Source organism: Mus pahari, chromosome 1 (assembly GCF_900095145.1).
Source record: "Mus pahari chromosome 1, PAHARI_EIJ_v1.1, whole genome shotgun sequence".
Classification (NCBI taxonomy): domain Eukaryota; kingdom Metazoa; phylum Chordata; class Mammalia; order Rodentia; family Muridae; genus Mus; species Mus pahari.
This window is the reverse complement of record NC_034590.1, coordinates 18,120,766-18,135,941: the sequence shown is the minus strand read 5'-3', so window position 1 is coordinate 18,135,941 and position 15,176 is coordinate 18,120,766. Positions and strand designations below refer to the sequence as shown.

General features: G+C 53.2%; 2 protein-coding genes across 2 annotated transcripts in view; one reads left to right on the top strand and one right to left on the bottom strand.

Annotated features, from left to right (window-relative positions):
- Gys1 (glycogen synthase 1) overlaps positions 1 to 5,639 on the bottom strand; it is a 21,349-nt gene extending 15,710 nt beyond the window's left edge. The window contains exons 1-5 of the mRNA XM_021213686.2: positions 5,301 to 5,639; positions 3,801 to 3,982; positions 2,251 to 2,442; positions 973 to 1,158; positions 596 to 740 (exon numbers count right to left, since the gene is read on the bottom strand). Coding sequence (XP_021069345.1) covers positions 596 to 740; positions 973 to 1,158; positions 2,251 to 2,442; positions 3,801 to 3,982; positions 5,301 to 5,418 — 823 coding nt within the window. The 5' untranslated portion in view covers positions 5,419 to 5,639. The remainder of the gene's footprint in view (positions 1 to 595; positions 741 to 972; positions 1,159 to 2,250; positions 2,443 to 3,800; positions 3,983 to 5,300) is intronic.
- Positions 5,640 to 5,873: 234 nt separating this feature from the next.
- Ruvbl2 (RuvB like AAA ATPase 2) overlaps positions 5,874 to 15,176 on the top strand; it is a 13,990-nt gene continuing 4,687 nt past the window's right edge. Inside the window, exons 1-6 of the mRNA XM_029536889.1 lie at positions 5,874 to 6,220; positions 9,126 to 9,180; positions 10,665 to 10,720; positions 10,963 to 11,104; positions 12,198 to 12,327; positions 12,409 to 12,475. Coding sequence (XP_029392749.1) covers positions 6,209 to 6,220; positions 9,126 to 9,180; positions 10,665 to 10,720; positions 10,963 to 11,104; positions 12,198 to 12,327; positions 12,409 to 12,475 — 462 coding nt within the window. The 5' untranslated portion in view covers positions 5,874 to 6,208. The remainder of the gene's footprint in view (positions 6,221 to 9,125; positions 9,181 to 10,664; positions 10,721 to 10,962; positions 11,105 to 12,197; positions 12,328 to 12,408; positions 12,476 to 15,176) is intronic.

Below are 15,176 nucleotides of genomic sequence, written 5' to 3'. Positions count from 1 at the left end.
TTTATTTATTTATTTATTTATTTATTTATTTATTTATTTATTATAAGTAAGTACACTGTAGCTGTCTTCAGACACTCCAGAAGAGGGCATCAGATTTCGTTATGGATGGTTGTGAGCCACCATGTGGTTGCTGGGATTTGAACTCAGGACCTTTGGAAGAGCAGTCGGTGCTCTTAACCACTGAGCCATCTCACCAGCCCCTCTCCTCTGGTTTCTATACACACACACACACACACACACACACACACACACACACACGATTACAACAAATCAACACAAAATCACAACCCTCATCAGGACCTACGGCCAAGATTTAGGAGCACATGAGGTCGGATCAATAAACCTAGCTCTAAGTTCACTTTATTCGAAAATAAAGCTGCCATATTTGCACTTATATTAGCTACTCATAAACTTAGAATGAATGAGACTATAGCTTCAGGGTACAGAGTCAGCCAGCTTCATTTCCTAGTTACCATCTCAACCAGGACTTAGGGAAGTTGTTGTTCTACTCTCTGGAGTAAAATGGCATTGGTGTTGAGTGTGGCATAGAGCCTCTTACCTCAGCCACATGTAGGGACCACAGCTCAGACCCTACCTGGTTTCCTCTTGAGGAGGTGTTGAGCCTCGATCGCGGTGATCTGCGACACGGTAGTGAAGACATGGGCACAGTGAGCCGCTGCACGCTCCATGCAGTACCGGTGATAGATCTGCCGCTCACCTGCTTCCTTGTCTACATTGAACTGGGTAGGAAGGGAGAAAAGTCAGCGTTAAAAGGACCAGGGTAAGACTAGGGACAGGACTGGGGTCTTAGAGAGGTTGGGATTGGCAGCTGCGCTCTGAGAGGCGGGTCTGAGGGAGGAAGGCCAGGGTAGGCCCCCATATCTGATGGTGGAAGGGCTGGGAGCCTGCACTCTAAGGAACACGATTCCCCGCCAGGGCTTTGGGCTGTCCCACAATACACTCGCAGCTCACATTCTCCAGGTTGTTGTAGAAGTCCACAGCGCCAGCACACAGGTAGCGCCCCAGCAGCGTGGCGTGAGTGGTGAAGATGGTTGCGACTGGCAAGCGCCGGGCTCGGCACAGACACAGACCGACGCCGGCCAACCATTCGTGGAAGTGGGCAACCACATACGGCTTCTCTTCGTTCTGGGCCAGGAACTATGGGGCAACAGAGACAGGGTCACTGTGTTTCCACACGGCCCAAAAGGAACCAGCAGCAATCCCAGCACGGACGACGAAGCAGGGGAGAGGTAAGCCCGCCATTACGCAGAGCTGGCAGCGGTCCCACCAAGGGCTGAAACCCCGTTAGGCCAACCGGCTGACCTCGTCCCCAGAGGTTGATGGGGATTTTTTGTTTTGTTTTGTTTTGTATTGTTTGTTTGTTTGTTTTTTGGCAAGGTCTGAATTCTGGCAACCCAGAACTGGAAGGACCAACACCCCAAGCCCTGGTACAACTGCAGGGACTCTTTTAATTTTTTTTTTTTTGTTTTTCCTTTTTCTTTTGGTTTTTCAAGACAGAATTTCTCTGTGTAACAGCACTGGCTGTCCTGGAACTCACTTTGTAGACCAGGCTGACCTTGAACTCAGGGATCTGCTTGCCTCTACCTCCTGAGATTAAAGGTACATGCCACCACTGCCTGGCTAAGACTCAGCATTTCAATCAGTGGTAGTAGAATTTTTATGGGCACAAAACAGGACCAAAACTCCCAGATTTACTTGAACGTGTAGCTCCTGTTTGTCCCAAGGCATCCCAATTAAGTCTCCTAAAAACTTATTTAAAAAATTCTAAAATAGGTTTGGGCTGGGGAAAGCCCAGATTTCTGGTTCTGAAACCAACTCAAGGTTGCTAAGTATCAAAAGTTACCCCGAGCGCTTAAAGGTAATGGCTATTAAACTAGACAGCAATTCCCAGAATTCCCGGGACCCAACCCTCTTCTCGAAGGACTCCCTGGAGACAATGCCACAGTGTGTTTACACCTGGATGCAGAGTAAATGAAATTGAGGGTGACACTTTGGTCTGTGAGAAAAGCAGCTAGCCTCCTTTCAGAGTTCATCCTGGGATTAAAAGAGTGGACAATTCCCAGAATTCCCAGGGGAAGCCCACCCTCTGGCCCAAGCGGTGGTGGTGGTGGTGGTGGTGGTGGTGGTGGTGGTGGTGGTGGTGGTGATGATGATGACGACAATGATGATGGTGGTGGTGGTTTCAAGTCTGGGTAGGAAGGCTGAGGTGGGGTCTGTAGTACGGCCTACCTCACCCAGGAACCAGGTGGTGAGGAAGCCGAACAGGACAGCGTCATTGGCCTCGCGGTCATACCAGGGTACCCCGATGTTGCAGGTGTCCCAAAGCTCACCCTTCCAGCGCTCCAGGGCCCAGGCTGAGGCTCCTACATCCAGGAGCACCACTAGGGGTCCCCCCTCGATCAGCCAACGCCCAAAATACACCTGAGGGAGAGGCAAAGGGAGGCTCAGAAGACCTCGCCCGCATTCCTCGCAGGCTTACATCCCTTGCCTGGTAACTGAACTCAGCTGTTCCACGTTCCCTCACCCACAGCCTCATCTGTGGCCCTCTGTAACCCCGCCCACCACCTTTCTCCTCTCCCCATTGGCCTGCTTTGTCACCTGTGGTCACGTATCTATCAGCCAGGACTGTACTTTCCTACCTATGGCCACGTTCCTTAAACTCGATAATTCTATTTCAGTCCCCATTAGCCCTTATCCTCCGGAGACCACAGGTATGGCTCCAGGCCATTGATCTAACTCTGTCCCAACCTGGCTTCGTCTGGCCCGGGCCTCACTGGAGTACCCCTCCCCCTCCCAGCTGTTGTCTGCCCTTTTGCTGGGAGGGGGGTCTATTATTAGGAACAGCTGCCCTGGGGGAGGGATGTGGCCGCTCTGGGGTCCCGTAGGGACAGGGTTTGGACTGACTGGGTGCTGGAACCCAACCCTAAACACAGGCTGTGACTAGGTGGAGCCTCTGCACTTGTCTTCGCATCTGCATCTCTTCTAGGGTTCTTCCATCTCACCTTCCCTCTCTTCTGGCTTTCTCCTTGTATTTCTTTCTTTGGGGGGATGGGGGAGGGGCAGGGCTTCTCTGCCTAGCCCTGGCTGTCGTCCTGGAACTTACTCGGTAGTTTCTCAAACTCAGATCCACCTGCCTCTGCCTCCCGAGTGCTGGGACCAGCGGGGTTCTCTTTATGGTTCTTAGGATGAAACCCACAGGCCATGCTAAGCAGGGGTTCTACCCCTGAGCTATAACCCCAGATCCCTACTGGGGGATTCTAGGCAGGGGCTCTGCCTCTGAGCCACGCCCCTTCCTAGTTCATGGATCTGCTCACCTCAGACTCTTTCCCCCGGTTCTCCTCTCTTCATCTCTATTCCATCTTCTTGCCTGCCTGGCTACTCGTCTTTATTTTATTTTATTTACTGTGAGACAGAGCCTTCTTGTGGTCCCGACTGGCTTAGAAACTCCTTCCTAGGCCTCCGTAGTGCTGGGATTGCAGGTGTGCACAGAACGCATAGCTTTGGCTATCTTTCTGCCTAGCTCTAGCTTGTTTCTAGTCTCTGGGTCTGAGGGTCTCAGCTGAGATTCATCTCCATCCGTCTGGCCTTTCTGACATCCGGTACCCACTGGCCTCCTTCACCAGATCCTAGACCTGTCAGTCACTTTCTTCCCTAGGCCTGCTGGGAAAGTGCTGACTCCGCCTCCTGCTTCCTTTCCACCTTCTCTTCACCTGTTGCTAGGGCCCCTGCTGGCAGTTCCTACCCACCCCCCACCCCACCCCCGTAGTGCTGTGTCCCACCTTACAACCCTTGCTGTTCATGGAATCCAAAGTCCTCTTCAGTTCCGGAGTTGGGGGCTCCAGGAGCTCTACCTGCGTCCTCACACCCTGCTCCGTGTATGGTCCCACCAGATAGTAGTTGTCACCCCATTCATCCCCTGTCACCTTCGCCTTCGTCTGCAGCACAGTGTAGATGCCACCCACTGTGGGCCAAAGTGCAAAAGGACAGACAACCCCACCATTGGTCCATAGCTTTGAGACCTGGCAGGCAACGGGATGTACGTGGGTAGTGTTGGGGTAGAAGATGAACAGGAACCCATACTTGGGGATCAGAGGAGGTCAGGGCTGGAGGTTAGGGGTCATGGAAAAGCAAACCTAAGGATAGCCCTCTTGGGTTTATGGAGAGAAGGGACTGAAATCAGGACACTGAGGGAGGAGCGGGCTCCAGTTAGACTCCTGGTCATGAGACGGGAAGCACTCTTAGTCTTTAGAGAATTAGGAGCAGGAAGTACCCAACCAAGCTCTAAAGATGCAATGGGAAGAAGGGTACACGGCCCTATCCAGCTACCCAGTGACCTAAGGGAAGCTTGACTTACTATTCCACACCTTCAGGGGCCCCTAAAGATGCTAGCCCTGAGCAGGGACACAGGGAATGCTGGGCCCTGCTCCTCCCGTGACCCCACCTCAGATTTAGGAATCTGGGTCCTTAGCCTCCTCTCCTGAAACCAGTACCCTGCCATCTCCCAACATGCTGAGAGACCTAGTCTCTTTTTCCCTAGGATCCAGAAAAGGAACCGTTCAGATCCACAAAGCCCAGCTGCTGGGGATTCCCAGGCCAGCCTTCTCACAAGCAAGACGCTAGTGGTCTCAGACACCCATCCATACGACTCCGGGCTGTGGGTGGGCTCCTCCCATCCGAGGGACTTCCAGCTTCCCCAGTCCACACGGAGGCACCTCACTACATAGGAAGCCAGGGCTTAGGCCCTGGGCTCCTTCAAACTCGACATTCAAGCTCCCAACTCTTCCCCACTTGGATCTAAGAATTTGAGTCTCCAAGCCCCTCTTGGCTTTACACGGGGTCAGATGCGCTATGATTCCTGAAAAATCCATGAATCCCAACCTTTAGGAGCACCCCGACTCCACAGTCACGTCCTCTGGACCACAGACCCAAAAGCTCCAGTGTTCCTTGGGCTTAGATGCATTAAGTCCTTCCCCTTTTAGATCTCAGGTCTCTCGGCCCTCGAAAACCTCCCTCCAAGCCCCAGGAATCTTTCCCTGAGTGCCCTCTTCCCTAGATTGCAGAACCTGAAGCCTCCTTCCATCTTAAGAGTAGTCTCTTGTCCCTTCCCCCCAGGGCCTAGGACGCCTACTCCGGCCCCTTCACAAGGACACAGAAGTCACAGGCGCTTTTCCCAGGACCCAAGAGTCCTCCACGTAGCTCTTTCTCCCTCTGAATCGGAGTTTCGGGGCCCCATCCTCGCCTGCCCTTCTTGGTCAAGGAACCAGCGCTGACGTTCTCACCCTTGTTGGCCACCTCCCAGGCCACCTCGAACAGCACTGCGTTCTCCGGGTCGAATTCATCCTCCCAGTCTTCCAATCCTGGAAGCGAGGACATAGAGAGACTGCGGCTGAGAGGCATGGCTACTGCGGGCAGGGGACTTCGAGTACCAAAAATGGAAACCCGAGAGATCGGCTGGGAATGCACCAGACTTGGTGACCGGTCGAGTTAGCGGGTGTCCCAGGGGAAGCTTGCAAGGCGCTCCGCTTCCTATTGCACGACCGCACCCCCGCCCCAGAGCGCTCCGACTCAGGTAGGGTGAGCGGCGACGCAGAATCCGGCGGGCAGCTGCAGTGAAGCCTCGTGGCCGCCAGGAGGCACTGCCCACCCTGCTGGTCTAGCACGATTGGTCGGCGGCTGGGGGCCGGGGGCTACTGCGTCTTCTTATTGGCGGATGGACTCCAATTTCCTTGGCCAGAGCCTCCAGGGGAGCTGCAGGGGGCGAGGCTTGTTGCTACGCAGCATGGAAGTGATTGGTGAATAGAACTGTCAATCTCGGCTGCAGGCCCAATTTGGTGAGGAAGGTTGGCCAGAGAGGGAAGGGATCGTGGAGGACGTGTGGTTGCTACAAAATGTGTTGAGAATTTTGCAATCGGACTTAGCAGTTGCAGGGCGGAGGGGAAGGAAGGGGGAGGAGGCTAGGTAAGAGGAGGAGGAGCAAGAGACGTCAGGAACCCACCCGGGATTCAGAACACCCGCTCTCCAATTTAGCCTCGCGGGTTGGGCGCGGCCTAGTGTACGCCCCCTAGGCCAGTTTTGCATATTTTATGGGCCATAGAGATGACTGGATGACCGGGAGCCTAGAGAGGACGAAGACCGCGCTCCTAGCCCATTTCCGTTTCCGCTGAGGCATTGGCGGTTGGTGTGCATCATGGCAACCGTGGTAAGTGTTGGGTGCATGTGGAGGACCGACAGTGACCCTTCTTAGGGAGTCTGAAGGGGGGAGCTGGAGAGGACTCTTGGATCTGAGGGAGGAGTGATAAGGAAGACGCCCGGTTTGACGGAGGAGGTCTGGGGAGTACCTCCCTCCCGAGTCGGAGGGAGGATGCTGAGGACACCGGGTCTGAGCCATGGATACTGAGGAGAATGCATGTGTCTAAGGGAAGAGAGCAGAGGAGAATGCGTGAATCTGAAGGAAGAGGGCTGAGGGAGTCGCCTGGTTCTCAAGGAGGGCTTGGGAGGACACATGGATCCATGGCAAGTGTTGGGAGGAGAAGTACCAGGGTCTGAGGGAAGCAGGCTGGGTGTGCACCTTTGTGTTTGAGGTAGGAGGGCTAGAGCCTGAATCCCTGGGTCTGAGGGAAGATCACAGTGGATGAGGCCTGGTTTGGAGGAGGAGGACTGGGGAGGAGGGAGGAGGGCTGAGGAGGATGCCCGGACCTAATGGAAGGGGCTGGACCTGGACGCCTGGATGTGGAGGAAGTGTGATGACCACTGAGGAAGGAGCTTCATTGTGGCTTTAGAAGCTGATAGAGAAGGCAACAATGTATTCAGAATCCTAGATGTCAGGCATGGTAGTGCAAGCCTCTAGTCCCTGCACTTGGGTGGCAGAAGCAGGTGGATCACTGTGAGTCTGAGACCAGTCTGGTCTACAGAGCTTGTTCCAGGACAGCCAGGGGTTACATAGAGAAACCCTGTCTCGAAGAAAAACCAACAACAGACAGAATCCTGGGTCTGATGGAAGAGTCGTGTAGACACTCAGATTTCTCTGTCAATGAGTAGAATGGCCAGAGCCTGGAGTGGCAGAGTCGTGGTTCATCCCACAGTGTGTTCTAGACATTTCCTCTACCTCTTGATGTAGTCAGTGACCGGTTCCAAAGTCTGGTCCCAGTGTCCTGGAAGGACTGAGACTGTTACCCTGATGTCTGGGGACGATTAGTAAGTGGGAAGTTGTGTTGTGTGCTTGAGAGCACAGGTCACGTAGACAGGAAAGTGTGTCTGGAGCCAGGAGTGTGACCGTGAGGAAGAGAAAGTCCCAGTTCAGAGCATGGAGTCTTATCCAGAGACTATTTTTCCAGAACCCCACTTAGGGCATGTATCTGTGCCATCGCAGTTATTTGAATGTTACAGTGAGCAAATAAAGCCCAGGAAGTAAGACCCAGCATATTGTGCCTGCCACTAGCTCCCCAGACCTCCCAGTGAAGAAATCTTGTGGCCTTGTGGTGTCCTTGATTCTGGTGTTGGGCCCAGGTGAGTTGTAGGGAGGTCAGTGGCGTCTGTTGCTGTTACCATGGTGAGGAAGGGCTGTCCTTTGCTTGCCTCGTGAAGGGCCTGTGTGTAACAGTAGTTTGGGGGTCTCATGCTCCTGCAGTCCACCCAGCATCCTACAAAGAGAGGGCAGTGAAGGCTCCCACAGCAAGAGACAGGCAGTAAACAGTCCTGGGCCGTGGACTATCCCGGAAGGCCTTGTCCCGGGAGGAGCCATCCTGAGCTGGGGTTGAGGGCCATTTAGCTTTGTGGTTTCTCAGGTTCGAAAAAAATAGGACAAGATGTTCAAGGGTCCACCGCCTGGATTTATTGGTCTCTTGTTTTCACCCTTTAGCTTGGGCTAGCCCCAGACTCGAGGCACTCCTCCTGACTCAGTCTCTCCAGTGGCTGCAGACATGTGTCCTAGCAGGCACCCTTCAGTGTCCCCACACCTCCCTCCCTGAGCCTTTGGCAACCACTAGCCTACTTTGCATTTCTGGCGTCTCTTTTGGATACTTCATATAAGAATTATTCAGCCGGGCGTGCTGGCACACACCTTTAATCCCAGCACTTGGGAGGCAAAGGCAGGCATAGGCATATTTGTGAGTTCGAGCCCAGCCTGGTCTGCAGACTGAGTTCCAGGACAGTCAGGGTTACAGAGAAACCCTGTTTGGGGGGGGGGGGGGAAGAATCCTTCCACACGGAGGGTTTGTTCGTTCATGTTTTCTGTGTATGGGTGTTTTCCCTCCGGGTACATCCATGACTGCGAAGGCCAGAAGAGGGTGTTGGATCTCCAGGAACCAGAGTTAGAGTCAGTCGTGAGCCACCACATGTGTGCAAGCAGTTTATCCTAGGTCCCCTGGAAGGAAGAACGTCCAGGAGTACTCCACTCTTCTCTTCAGCCCCCACATGCAATCTTTCTTATGTGGGGAGCCCACTCACTCAGTACCTCTCAGTGGTCTGTCTGGGTGTGTCAGTGTCAGAGCTTCGTTCTTTTTCCTGCCTGAGTAATATTCTATATATGAATAGACCGTATGGTGTTTGTCCACTCATTGGTCACCAGACACATGGTTGTGGGTGGCCTTTGGCTGTGGTACACATTGGCGTGCTCGCTCTGTGGGGATTCCAGGGCCTCAAACATTCCGGGAGGTGTTTACTCGTGTCTCTCCCTGTGGGGGGAGGCAGTGCTAGCTGCTTCTTCAGGAGGCCCTTGGATATGTTCACTGAATGAGCTCAGCACTCTAGCGTGTGTTGAACCTCGACATGGAGTCCAAGGTGGGCCAGAAAGGTGTGGACTGTCCCCTTGGTGAGACATGTAGGTGCCTACTGGTGGCCAGAGCACTGCTCTGTGAGTCTCCCTGCCATCTTCACAGAGTTCAGTTTGGGGACAAGACAGTTTCCTCCTCTCTGCGCCAGGGCTGTGGGGGGTGACACGCAGCCTGTCTCCCTGGGCCCCATGGTGGGGCTGATCACTGCCATTAGTGATTGATGACCCAGAGGGTGGCGGGGGCTAGGGGGCCTGGTTGCAGCAGGACCTTGAGGGAGCAGATGAAACTGTGAAATCTGGGAACCTTCTTACATGTCATTGTCCTCACCTGCAGGCAGCCACCACCAAAGTCCCTGAGATCCGAGATGTGACAAGAATCGAGCGAATCGGTGAGTGAGCAGCAGGGTCAGGACCAGGGGAGACACTACTGCTAAGTGCCCAGACAGACAAAGATGCGGTGGGGCCTTAGTCCCAGGCTGTGCTGCCATGCGCCTAGCAGGCCTCCCTGGGGTTTCTGAACTTGGAGGAACATGGGAATCATGTGTCCAGCACACAAGTGCGCGTTGGTCACATACTGTCTGAGGGTGCATCAGGCCTTCCTCATTCCTGGTGTGCCTCAGGCCCCAAGCCATCAGATTCATGAGTGGTGGTGCTGGAAGTCTCCTGTGACCTCGGGAGGTAGAGAGTCAGTCACCCTATCCCCATTGAGGAGACCAGTTCTTGGAGCAGCTGTGTAGCAAGCGTCACTTACCACCTGCAGCAAGGTGGGCAGGGCAGGGCAGGGCACACTAGAGGACTGTGGGGCTCTTGGTGGACGCTGATCTTTCTGTTTAGCTAGTCTAAGTAGAGCTGCCTGTGTAGACCAGATTGGCTTCGAACTCGCAGAGATCCCCTTGCCTCTGCCTTCTGAGTGCTGTGCACCACCGTGCCTGGCCTTGTTTTTCTTCTCCAGGCAGTCTGCTGTAGGCTGGCCCTGAACTTACTGTGTAGCTAAGGATGATTTTTAACTCCTCCTCCCAAAGTGCTGTGATCACAGGCACGTACCCCTGTGCCTGGCTGAGGAATTCTCCTTTTTTTTTTTTTTTTTTTTTTTTGGTTTTTTGAGACAGGGTTTCTCTGTATAGCCCTGGCTGTCCTGGAACTCACTTTGTAGACCAGGCTGGCCTCGAACTCAGAANTGTCCTGGAACTCACTTTGTAGACCAGGCTGGCCTCGAACTCAGAAATCCACCTGCCTCTGCCTCCCGAGTGCTGGGATTAAAGGCGTGCACCACCATGCCCAGCTCGGAATTCTACTTGTTTTGAAACGAAGCACCCTCTCACTTGAATTTGAGTTAGAACCCAAGGTCTCATGCAGTCCCTGTGCTTGCTAAATCTCATGTCTTCCAGAAGGGACACAGCTCACTGTAAGAGTGCAGTGTCATGGTGGCGGGGGGTGGTGGGTCTGGTACCTGTGCCCTTTGAGGTTTATGGTAGAGCCACTGGCTGCTGCTGTACCAGGATGCTGTCCTCACCTCTCCCTGGATGGCCTCTGGGCTCGGCCCTAACCTGTCTCTGCATCCCTGTAGCTGGGCCCGGGACTGGGAGAGTGGAAGCAGCGAGCTCTGGCTCGTCAGTGCAGTGTGGGAAAGCAGCACCCGAGTGCCAAGTACCTGCGTCTTCCCACAGTGCCGTCCGTTAGTTCCTGGCCCTGTGCCTGGGGCCTTGGTAGCATTGTCCAGCTCTTGGATACCACGCACGTAACCAATTCTGGCATTTTCCTGCCTTCGTTTGACCAAGAGAGCTGCTGAGTGGCTCAGCTGGGTGGCTGAGCTCAGCAGCTACCCAGTGCTGCCTAGAACCAGCTGTAATTCTTCTTCCCTTCCTCCACACAGGCGCTCATTCCCACATCCGGGGGCTGGGACTGGATGATGCCCTGGAGCCAAGACAGGTAGAGCCATGGGGCTGGGCATGTGGGCTGTCCCTGCCAGGCAGGTCTTCAGGCTTCTGGATTCCACACTGAACCACCTCTGCCGGGAGTTCAAGGCCAGCCTGGCCTACAGAGTGAGACCCTATCTCAGAAAGAAGAGAAAATCAGTACTGTTTTGTTCTCCAGCAGACAGGGTGTGTGCTAGGATGTGGTGGCTCTGCGACCAGTCACCTTCATGTCCCCTCACCTTCCCCCCCCTCCAGGCTTCCCAGGGCATGGTGGGACAGCTAGCTGCCCGGCGTGCAGCTGGCGTGGTGCTGGAGATGATCCGAGAAGGGAAGATTGCAGGGCGGGCCGTCCTCATTGCAGGCCAGCCAGGCACTGGGAAGACAGCCATTGCCATGGGTAAGAGGCCTCAAGGGGCAGACATTTTTCTCTGTGCCAGTGAATCCCTCCTCTAGAGGTCAGGGACAGGCTAGCTATGTTTGACAGTCACATAGAAGCATCAGGAAGTAGCTGTCTAGGGCTACTTAGCATTATGTGGGGTCTCCTGTCTTGTACACCAGCTTCCATGTTAGGGTCACCGAGCAGGCTGCTAAGTGTCCTCCTTCCCCCTGTGCTCCAGTCATCGGGCAGGAAGGAGTTGCCGCTCACTCATGCATCCCTTGAAGCTGCTGTAGGGAAGCCATGTGCCTTGCATCTCTAGTTCTAGTGTGTGGAGCTGCAGAGGCCGTTTTTGTCTTGGGGTTTCTGGAGACAGGTGTTTATGTAGTCTCTGTGGGCTCTGCCTCCCAAGTGCTGGGATCAGAGGTGTGCACCGCTGCGTCCTGCATTGTTTTGTAATTTTTACTTTGGCTCTTTCTCATTCTGAGAATAAGAGAGAGGGTGGGGGCTGGAGAGATGGCTCAGTGGGTAAGAGCACCCGACTGCTCTTCCGAAGGTCCAGAGTTCAAATCCCAGCAACCACATGGTGGCTCACAACCATCTGTAACAAGAACTGACTCCCTCTTCTGGAGTGTCTGAAGTCTGCTACAGTGTACTTACATATAATAAATAAATAAATCTTTAAAAAAAAAGATATATTAAAAAAAAGAGAGAGATAGAGGGTGGACACGGGGCTTGGCAGCCAGCCTTCTCTGTGACAGTCCACGGGTGACTTAGGGTCACAGCTGCCCCTGAGACTCTCCTGACCTGCCCATTGTCTCACTCCTGCCTCTGCTGAGACTGTGGGACCAGGTGGGGAGAGCCAAGGTCCCACCAGGAATCAGGTCAGAAGTGGCGCTCACCTAGGGATGGGGCCATGTCACCCTGCCTCCAAGATGACTAAGACAGAAGAGTACAGGATTCGGGCGCTAAATGGCTCGTAGGGCCGGGCATGGGAGGGCCAGGCATGGGATGGAGGCATGAATGGTTTAGAGGATGTCTGGAAACATGGGCCACCACTGTGTCAGGGACCTGGGGCCAGCAGCCACAACTGCCTGACCTCTTGTTCCCATAGGCATGGCCCAGGCACTGGGCCCCGACACACCATTCACAGCCATCGCAGGCAGTGAGATCTTTTCTCTGGAGATGAGCAAGACTGAGGCTCTAACGCAAGCCTTCCGCCGTTCCATTGGTGTCCGGATCAAGTGAGTATCCTGTAGGAGATCCACTCTGCTTGCCCATCGCCCTGGTCAGTCTGACCCAGACTGTGCTGTCTGTCCCACCAGGGAGGAGACCGAGATCATTGAAGGTGAGGTGGTGGAGATCCAGATAGACCGGCCAGCCACAGGCACGGTGAGTTTCTGAGGCTTCTCTGTCTCAACACCTGTGTCACCCATGCTCATGGCTAAGCCACCTCCAGCCAAAAGGCAAAGGTGGGGCCAGTGGAGGGTGCTATAGGGACTAAGGGGGGGGGGTGTCACGGGGCCGATGTGGGCCGGTGAGTTTCTGTGGACACCTGGACCCAGACTGTTCCTTCCTGCAGAACTCCTGAGACCCTCCCAGGTGACCTGCCTCCCACGTTTCCTGTTTCCGGTGTCAGCCAGCTGTGTCTGTTAGGTCTGCCTGGTTGTAAGGGTTCTGATTCTTTTTGCTGTGCTGGGCCTAAGGCCTGTTATGTGTTAAGCAAGCTGCCCAGTTGTTTTATTTCCTGAGGGTCTTAGGTTTAACCCCCAGAACCCACAAGATGGGAGAGAGTTAACCTCTCGCCAGTTGTCCCCTGACCTATACCTGTGCACATGCACCCATGTACGTAAATAAAAGTAATTTTACTTTGTATTTATTTAAAGAATAGTCTAGTAGGCTTGCCTCACCCTGTTTTACAGTTGGTCGGCAGTCTCCCTGAGCACTGAGGTGTGCCCAGGGCTGATGCGCTGAGTCTAGAGGCCCTGGGAGTTTCTCTGTTGTAGGGGTTGCTGGGGCCTTCTGGAGCCATGTGTGTGAGTCCTCCACAGTCAAGCTCTTATGTCAGCCGTCTGGTGACGATCTCTGCTATCTGGTTGTAGAACTTTCCGTTGTCCCTTGAGAAAATTGTGCCTGTATACTAACGCTAGCCATGTGATCTCTTCTTGCCTCTGGACTTTGTACGAGTGGGACTGTAGGGCACTGGGTGATCTGGTTTTGAAATTTTGTGTTAGAGCTGGGCTTGGATTTAATACTGACACTTGGAAAGCAGAGGCAAGGTGAATATCCGAGTTCGAGGCTAGCCTGGTCTACAAAGGGAGTTCTAGGACAGCCAGGGCTACAGAGAGAAACCCTGACTCGAAAAACAACACCCCTGGGCTGGTGAGATGGCTCAGTGGGTAAGAGTACCTGACTGCTCTTTCAAAGGTGCAGAGTTCAAATCCCAGCAACCACATGGTGGCTCACATCCATCCTTAACACGATCTGAGTTTAGTGTCTGAAGACAGCTACAGTGTACTTACATATAACAGCTACAGTGTACTTACATATAACAGCTACAGTGTACTTACATATAATAAATAAATCTTTTAATAAATAAATCTTTAAAAACAAAAAACAACAACACCCAAACCCACCTGACCTGCTGGTTCGTTGTGTGATATTTCAGCTGAAATGCCTGGGGAAGGGGTGTTACAGCAGCCGTAACTTTCTCTTGCCTATTTGAGGGCTCGGGTTCTTCTCTCCCTCTCTTCCCACCCCACCATGTGTGTGTGTGTGTGTGTGTGTGTGTGTGTGTGTGTGTGTGTGTGTGTAGAGTTTGTTATTGAGTCCGGATCCTAAGTGCTGAGGTTGAAGGAGTGAGCCGCCACGCCCAGCCCTGGTATACCTGTGTGTCGTATGAGAACTTGTTGACAGGGGCAGAGACTGGATGCTGGGTCTCCTGCTTTGTGGCACGCAGTGTTTTGTATCTCTGAGTCAGGGTCTCTTCTGACCCTGGACCTAGGCTGGCAGCCAGACTTTGCACTGACCCTTTCTTCCTCCCCAGCAGCACTGGCCTTAGAGGCCTGCACCTTGCTGTGCCTGATGGTGGTGTGGTGAGGATGATGGGCTGGCATCCAAATCTAGGCCCTCATGCTTGCACAGCAAGGCCTCTTCTCCGCTCAGCCATCTCTAGTCCTCTCACCAGGATTTCCTTCTTTCTTCTTCTTTTTTTTTCCTTTCTTTTGGATACAGCGTGTCATGTAGCCTAGACTGACTGGCTTTGACCTTGGTTATATAACTAAGGATGGCTTTGAGTTCCTGATGCCCCACCTCTTGAGTGCACGCCCTGGTTGTTTCATGCTAGGGAAGGACCCCAGGTCTTGTGCGAGCACTCTGCTGAGCCACTTCCCTGACCCTATGGCTTTTGAGGTGGATCTCACACCCGGGCTGCCTTCAGTCTCCTGAGGTCTGGGATTACAGGCGTGACTCTCGTTTGTGTTTTGAGACGGTCTTTTTTCTTTTTTCTTTTTCTTTTTTTAAATAGGCAGCCCATACTGGCTGGGGGTCCTCCGCCTCCCACTTTTTAGTGCTCAGATTGTAGGATTCACAGCCACAACCAGGTTATTCCTCATTGTTAATGGAAATGGATTTAGCATAGGTATGCTGCCCAGTAATTTTAATAATTGTAAATAAAGTTCTAAATTAGTTCAATCTATTCGTAATTAAATTTTAGATTTTGTAGATATGGTAAGAATATTGTGGGTAAAGCTTTTCCCAAGAAATGTCTTTTTTTGTAAGGGGAGGCGGGGAATTCAAGACAGGGTTTCTCTGTGTAGCCCTGGCTGTCCTGGTACTCACTCTATAGACCAGGTTGGCCTCCAATTTAGAAATACACCTGCCTCTGCCTCCCAAGTGCTGGGATTAAAGGCATGCACCACCACTGCCCAGTAAGAAATGTGTCTGTCTCTGTCTCTCTCTCTGTCTCTCTGTCTCTCTCTGTCTCTCTCTCTCTCTCTCTCTCTCTCTCTGTCTCTCGTGTGTGTGTGTGTGTGTGTGTGTGTGTGTGTGTGTTCGTTCGTTCGTTCGTTCGTTCGTTCGTTCGTTCTTTAGA